Consider the following 8,094-nt stretch of genomic DNA (forward strand, 5'->3'; position numbering starts at 1 on the left):
ACAAAGCTAGCTAGCTGGAGGGGGGGAAGCGTCAGCCTGGAGCTAGAAACAAAGCTAGCTAGCTGGAGGGGGGAGGAAAAGCGTCAGCCTGGAGCTAGAAACAAAGCTAGCTAGCTGGAGGGGGGAGGAAAAGCGTTAGCCTGGAGCTAGAAACAAAGCTAGCTAGCTGGAGGAGGGGAAGCATCAGCCTGGAGCTAGAAACAAAGCTAGCTAGCTGGAGGGGGGGAAACGTTAGCCTGGAGCTAGACACAAAGCTAGCTAGCTAGCGTCTGTATTGTTAATCAGATACTGGTGTAACTACTGTACGATCTTATTGTAATCTACCAGCAGTACTGTAGTATTTGAATAAATACCCGGTACATTTACAGGGTTCAAACTGACACAATGGTGCTGTTTGATTATTTCAGACCCAGATTACTCTGTCGCCCTTCTGGCTGCGGTTGCATATGGGGATATGTTTGCAAATGTTTAAAAAAAATGAATGATCTCTGTCCACTGGAACGCTACGGCTATTCATTTGAAACGGTTTATGTAAAACCATTATACTTATCAAACAGATGGAATTAGAATTACAAGCTTCAAACATCTACCAGGTACCTTCAGCGGTTCAGGTAAATAAAGGATTAAAGGGTTTATTTGAGGAACTACGGTAACTGGTCCATGAGGAGACTCACTGAGGAGGATCGGAACTGAACCCAAGCCCCCACAGGTCCAACCACCATCAAGGCATCCCTGGCACTGAGAAGAAGGACCCCTCCACCATGAGAACAAGGGATATCCTGTCTGGCATCATTACTGGCACAAAAAGCCCCCATCCACCCGCCATCGACTCATGATGACGTTAATAATAAGATTATAAATATAAATCAATTAATAAAACACGTGCCTTAGAGCTCATATTTGTATGACAATTCCCTTTCATTTGCTAAACAAGCCCATGTAATGTCTTTGTTAAGACAGGCAGTTGATGGCTTAGAGTCCACTGACGGACATGTCCACTTGTTTGGCCGACACAGAGTATTACAGCGCAGACAATAGACTGCTGAGTGCCTTTCTTCTCTCCATCCTTCCACTGGAGACTCTTTTGTGTCGTTCACCCACAGAGGAATGAGTGACGACCCACTGTGACGTGCTAAGTGTAAAAGTTAGGGAAGAAATGTCTCGATGGTGTTCTGTCAACTGGACTACATGGTTTTGGACAATTGATTTCAAGTTCGATCTGGGACGAAAAAAACAGGCACTGTCCCTTTAAATGGACAACCTGCTGTAGGAGTCCTTAGAATAAAACCAAGCAGGAAGGTTTCATGAAATGGAATGCAGCCTACTCACCACTGCGGACCAGCACATAGTATACATCGTCCTGGTACTCAAAACACGGATGGGGCTCGAACAACGTCCTTGTCCAAGTTGTCTGCTAGATGTTTCTCACCATCATCATCATCATCATCGTCATCCTCCTCAGTTTATTGGAGGAGAGAAGCTAAGTTTGATAGTCTCAACTGCAGAGCTTTATAGTCCGTGTGTCCAGGTGGACCGGTTTCAGGTAGTAGGGGGTCCGAGCTCGGGTCAGAAGGAGCGCTGTGGTAATTCCCATCGCGATGACAGATGGGATCGCCGCCTCGCCCCGTCAACGCCTGGCAGTGTGCAGTGCGGCTCTCTGTCAGCGCTGCGGCGCCACACACACTGCACGGTGACGTCACGCAGAGGGCGGGAGTTAGTGCCGCGCCTCAACCAATCGCAGCCCCTCGGGAGCTTTGCACGTGTGTTGAACCTTACAGTATACAGTTGAACCCCCCTGTATGGGGGTCCGGGGGCCTGTTCTTGCAGGTGGACGCTGGGACACGTTCAATCTTATTACGGTGTCCGAGTAGTTTTATTCTCCCCGGAAGGCTGAGGCATGTCCCGCCCTACTCTGCCTTTGTCTGTCTCTGATTGGCTTACACTGAAATTCCTGACCCTAACCCTGACCAAACACACTCATCAGCTAGGTGAGAAAGGGAAGAGAGAAGGCGTAGACATGGAGGAAGTCACCACAGGTCGGACTCGAACCCCAGACCTCTGAGTCGAGGCATACAGTATCCGATTTATAATTTTACAATGAATACTCCTTAAATAGGGGGAAAAATGTATAAATATTTACACACTACACACATGAAATACACACACATGCTCAGGTCCTATACATGCACTAATGTCAGTTCCTTGGTCGAGAGCACCTTGGTAGTGCCCAGGAGTGAATTGACATCTCTCCAGCTACCACTGTGGTCCGTACGGGGACTTAAACCAGCAACCCTACCAGCTACTGCTACTGAGCTACTTTATTTCTGTATTGTCTTGATGGGTCTATTTAATCTTCTTGTAACAAAAGGGTCAAATACAACCAATCAATTAATCAATCAATCAATCAATCAATCAATCATTTAATCCCAGTCAGAGCAGGCTAAAAGTAGCAGCCAATCAGAGGGAGAGTAGGCCCATCCTGGGAAAACAATGATTGAGGTGGGCTTATCTCGCTTGGTGGTTATGTCGGAGGTGATAGCCAATCAGCAGGGGCGTGCAGGCCAGCGTGGGCATAAGAAGACATGAGCACACAACAGGGTGTTCAACAGGTAAAAGAAACGTTTTGCTCCTTTTTGTCGGGGCTGAATGTGCGTTGCGTCATTGGTGTGACACTGCAGTTTTATATTATCCTCTTATGTAGCCGGCTGATCTTTCCAAGATTGTTTTTAACACAATGAAAGTATAACTTTCAGTAATAATCTAAGAAACCAATTTATGGAACTCTCTCTCTCTCTCTCTCTCTCTCTCTCTCTCTCTCTCTTGTGAATACAATTAGGCAACATCAATTTCAGCTTTGTCATGATTTTTTTTTTTTTTTTCCTGTTTCTTGGCAAGGGCGTGCTATTGAGGCTATAGGGGACCTTGGGCCCCAACATGATGAGGCCCTTCAAAAAGCCTTTTATTAAAAGCTAGTTTTTATTTGCTGACCTGGTAAACCACGTACGGAGTGCTGTTGGACATCCTCTCTGAATGCAGATAACTAAACACCCAGCCCCCCTGCTGTGAACTGGGATACGGCTTGGCCTCTACGTTGTCATCAGCCTGGTTTTCATCATGGAGCCGGCTTATAATACTACACACTCTGACTCCCTGAAACGGCATTAGGGAATTCTTTGTGTATTTTGCTGTTTGTAAAAGTGCAGAATAATGCTCAACGTATGAGGAATTTAACAGCCTTTTTATCTTGTGCTCTCTTGCTTTAGCCTGCAAATGCTTTTTTTGCTCCAGTGTGGAAAAGCGGTTATTGTAATGTTTGTGAAGTGCAACACATTTGCAGTGGGCTGCCCTTTGACCTACTGCAATGTCTGTGAAAATGAGAAACCAAACCTCTATCATACAGCTTGTAGAAGAGAAATGATTTTAGGTTTACATGGATCTATTTGGCCACCTAATTATGAGGACTTGAATAAATTGAGTTGCTGGCAATCTTAAACACTCCACTCCATCCAGGTTTCTGGACTATTCTTTCATAATGATATCAGGCATCAACTGTGGGACCGCACTGTCCTCCATGTGTCAGTGGATCAAACATGGTGGCTTGAGCCACTCTGTGGGTTTGTCGTCTGTTTGGAGCAGTCAACCTGCCCCCCGCCCAGTTACCCTCAACATGTCCAGACACAGCACGTGCAGTGTTTAGGCCCCTCAGGCAGGCCATTAGTCAATAGTCTGCATACACACACAAGCTGGCATGCTCATATTCTCATACGTTACCGCAAATAGCAGCAGCTGATAAAAGAGTGGCGCACCGTCTGCCCTGCTTGTGTAGGGGAAGTGGACACGGTGCAGCAAGGGATGGAGAGGGGGGAGAGATAAAGGAGTGGTACGTACCACTTTGCTTCTGCAGCTGGGGGGGATATATACGTGTATCAGTGAAGCATAGCATGGCGGCAGAAGCAGAGCTGGGGAAGGTACGCAGAGAGCAGGATGAAGAGGATATCTTACAGGTCCGTCCTGACCAGAGCAGAGCTGGCGTTCAGCGGGCCACACCGCCTGAGACCCTGCAGGGCCACATCTCCTCAGACTGCTGTTACTAGGTGAACCGACCTTATACAGAACAGAAGGAAAAACAAGTCTATAAACAGTTTGGGTCTTTGTGTTTAAGAAGGTCTATGTGTATAGGAAAAAGAGAGCAACACAATGGGAGAGGGAGAAAGAGTGTGTGCATGCATCTGTGCATTTTCATCTTTAATCACATAGGTTCAGACAGTTTCAGTGGTATTAAACACACACACACACACACACACACACACACACACACAGACAAGCTCAAATATTGTACGCATGCATTCAAACATCTGTCAACAATGCACCTACAAGCACTACACCTTTTAATCACTGCTGTATGACATTAGTAAAAAGAAGTGCGGGGAGGCAAGGCCCGATGACATCATTCCTCCAGGTGACTTCACTCTAACTCATTTATGTAGCGAACAATAAAATCATAACCCAAACTTGAATCTATCTTACTGGGCACAATCACAGTAAGTGTGGTCCCTGGGGGGTCCCCTGACCCCACTTTGGGAACCACACTTTTAATCAACGTGCACAGGTGTGATGTGGGAACCTCCAGTGCACATACACATGGATAAATTGACTTTTTTTATGTCCATTAGTTAAACTTTTAAAATCAGAAATATTTGCATGTTCATATGTAGATTCTGGATTTTTTCAATGAAGGAGGAGTAGATTTAGTTTTAACTGAATAATTTAACCTTTTATTGCTAAAAAAACAATTATTATCAACAAAGCAGGGAATTTTTAAATGCCTTTTAAAAATTGTCCGGATGAGTGAACAAGAATGGCCAGTACCACTATATGTTAGGCAAGCGTCAGCTCTGTCTTCATCCTGGTCTTCATGAAAGACTCGGTGCATGATGTTGACATCGTTAGTGTGGTTTGGCTTTATATGGTTTAGAATGCTAACTAAATGGCATTTCAAAGTGCCGGTGGGATCCTCATGAGCCATAATCCACATCAGCCAGCTACTAAACTTTGACCCCATCCTACCCAGATGTCCAACTCAACAATGGCTGTACCAACACAGCCTTTACAGATCTTTGGTTCTCGATACATGAAGTGGGACCTCTTCATCCATTTTCCCAGCATGCCGCTGTTGGGGGTCTGCTCACTTGGCTTTGTTGTGACAGTTGGACTTCATTAGAGTTCTAAAAAAATAACAATGAAAGTTTGTTAAATAATAAAGTAGTAATTCAATGTTTTATGGAGAAGGGGTGGAAATAAAAGTGAATACTTCTTCCCACTTCTTTTCGGAAACTATACTCTTATGAATATAATACTTTCAGTTCATTCATCATTTAGCATGACCCATCATTTGGCATGTTTTCTCTTTCCACTGAGAGAGAAAACATGTGCTTGAGTACAACAACAAGGTCAGCCTGACCTCCGTTGGACAAACGTGGTTACTACAACTTCCAACCCAAGACTTGGGCTCAATCCCGTTTCTCTGTCTTACCCCTTCCCCCTTCATCTATCTATCTATCTATCTCTCTCTGACTGTCTGTCTGTCTATCTATCTATCTATCTCTCTATCTATCTATCTATCTATCTCTCTATCTCTCTCTGACTGTCTATCTATCTATCCACCCATCTATCTCTCTCTATCTACAGACACACACAGAGTAAGACATGTTACATTAATGTTTAGAGTCTCAGTCTCTTTGGTGCATTTCTTAGATCAAAAGTTTAATACTTGATATTACTTGTACGAATTTCAAATCGTCTATCATCAAATCATTAAAGCAATTCCTTATTCCTTTGAACAAATTGCAATAGCTTTTTTTGTCTCAGCTTTGTCCACATTTCCAACTGCTCATGTCATGTTGATCCAACTATAGTAGCTGGTTCTCTGTTGAACAGTCGGACCCCTCAAACATCTAGGCATTAGTTCCTTGTATAAGCCTTTAAAAGAAAAATTGTTGATCTATTTGTCATAAACTGTCCAGCATAGTTTTACACATTTCTATTAGACCTTTAGTACAAAAACGTGAATTGATGAATGGTGCAGGTGAAACTGACGCTCACTCATGAAGGAATGTAACGTGTTACTCCAACCAATAATCAACCAGTTGTTTAAAGTGCTCGAAGGTGCATCTCATGAAAAATCATTTGGTAAGCATATATAGAGAGACCACAACACCCAGCTGCAATCTTCCAATAAGGGATGGGCCAGGAAACCAACAGGGTCAACAGAGGAGGAGGAGGAGGAAGAAGAGGACGAAGGATGCAAAACAGAGGAAGAGGCAGAAGAGGACATGGGCGCATATCTGATGACATAAGGCCACTGCTGGAGACCATGTAGCCAGTCATAGCAGGTTTGTCTTTCAACTGAGAGAGAAAACATGTCGGACCTCTGTCGGACAAACTCATGCAGCTGAATATGAATATTGGGAGATCATCCGTGTCCTCAATAGTTGAAAGGTTTTGAAGAGAGAACGGGTACGTCCACCTACTGTATGTACAGTGCACCGGTACTGTAAAGAAGCAGTACACTGTTTACTTCCTACAATGCTTCATATTACAGTAGTCCACTTGTATTTCACAGCATACAGAAATATACTCTATACAGAAATATACTGCACCTTACATGCACCCACCCGTGTAATTTACAGTAAAATGTGTGAAATTGTGCGATGCATCACTGCCTTTTTCCCCACAGAGGAATGCAAGATTAGCTCAAACCGGTGGCCGAGGACGCCTTTCACACCTCGACAGGAGGAGGCTGTTTCACACAAAGATACAAAGGACCATCTTTGACACCAGCCATACGGTTATTTTGTGTCATTGCGAAATGAAGTGTAAAATACTGTTCATTTATGTTGAATTTTTTGTTGGCCTGCAGACAAGTTTCACATTTTTTTCATGTGACATGCTGTGCTCGGACTAAATGACCGAGGGGTAATTTACCAATTAATTGGAATTAGTTAATTCTGTCTCTAATTTCCCCAAAATCTAGTATCAATTTAGTTCTTTTCAGCAAATCGTAACTCTGAAATTACAGACCCATAAAATGAAATGTATACTTGATGCCAACTGGACAAGACCATCATTCACTATCACTCTTGTCTGATGGTGGATTGAGGAATGACTAATCTACACGTTTCTACCTTTAATTAACTAAGTGTATTAAATAGATAAAGACATTCTAAATAAAGGCCTGCTTATAGTTATGAATACATGAAAAATGTGGACAACAAATGGGCTGCTAAAACAGAAAGCCCAGATGTAGATGAGGACTGTTGTTCCCATAATCCACTGGGCGTTCACACGGCTAACAATGCCCCGCGCTCTGTGTGGTGTGGCACATGCAGTCAAACACATTTGCTTAGGATTTGTGTGCACGCTGGTTTTTGAAGGGTTGTTGACACTTTGCTTGAACGGATCCTGTCAGGATGAATTGGCCCTCAACTACTTCCTTTTTTCCCATTTTAGTCTGTGGGGTTGGAAAGAGAAGCTGGATAATTGACAGCGGGCACTGGTGCTACTGTGCAGCAGTGCTTTTATGTAATACAACAGTAGAACAGTGGCAACCCAGTCTATTTTGGATCTAAGGGATTTACAGATTTATAGTGAAAATCCAAATCCTATAGTATGGAAAACAGAAATCAATACAAAGAAATAAGATATTTTTTATTACAAAAAACCTCATTGACAACAAGAGACTTAACACAAAAGAAGTGATTAAGGGCACTGAAAGTGTCATCATTATAGTCCAACATATTTAATATTGGTGCACGGGATTCTGATGATATTTTTACCTGTGTAAAAAGAATATGGAGAATGATTTGCCTCTGTTTAAAAGCAAATATTTGTTACTTTTTCAGGCTTAGGTAAATGCTTGTTTTTTTGCATCAGTTTGCCTACTGACTTTCTTTGTCAGAAATCCCGTTGTTTAGGGTGTGGCATGTTGTCACCATATGACACAGGTTGTCCCTCAGCAGACAGGGAAGACCCTGTCCCCTGGTCCTCTCCAGAAACAGGTTCAACACAAACACACAGAGGGAGAAATCAGGGGGG

General features: G+C 43.4%; 1 protein-coding gene and 1 long non-coding RNA gene across 3 annotated transcripts in view; both read right to left on the bottom strand.

Moving 5' to 3' along the window:
- The window catches only part of tnfrsf21 (tumor necrosis factor receptor superfamily, member 21), a 36,105-nt gene extending 34,440 nt beyond the window's left edge, over window positions 1-1,665 (bottom strand). For both annotated transcript variants that reach the window (XR_004660356.1, XM_034899803.1), the window contains exon 1: window positions 1,330-1,665. Coding sequence is in view for 1 of the 2 variants with exons in the window: in XM_034899803.1 (XP_034755694.1) it covers window positions 1,330-1,356 (27 nt within the window). In the remaining variant the exon portion in view is untranslated. The remainder of the gene's footprint in view (window positions 1-1,329) is intronic.
- A 488-nt stretch (window positions 1,666-2,153) lies between these two features.
- LOC117961279 overlaps window positions 2,154-8,094 on the bottom strand; it is a 12,287-nt gene continuing 6,346 nt past the window's right edge. Inside the window, exon 4 of the long non-coding RNA XR_004660361.1 lies at window positions 2,154-2,169. This is a non-coding gene — a long non-coding RNA (uncharacterized LOC117961279). The remainder of the gene's footprint in view (window positions 2,170-8,094) is intronic.

This window comes from Etheostoma cragini, chromosome 18 (genome assembly GCF_013103735.1).
Source record: "Etheostoma cragini isolate CJK2018 chromosome 18, CSU_Ecrag_1.0, whole genome shotgun sequence".
Classification (NCBI taxonomy): Eukaryota; Metazoa; Chordata; class Actinopteri; order Perciformes; family Percidae; genus Etheostoma; species Etheostoma cragini.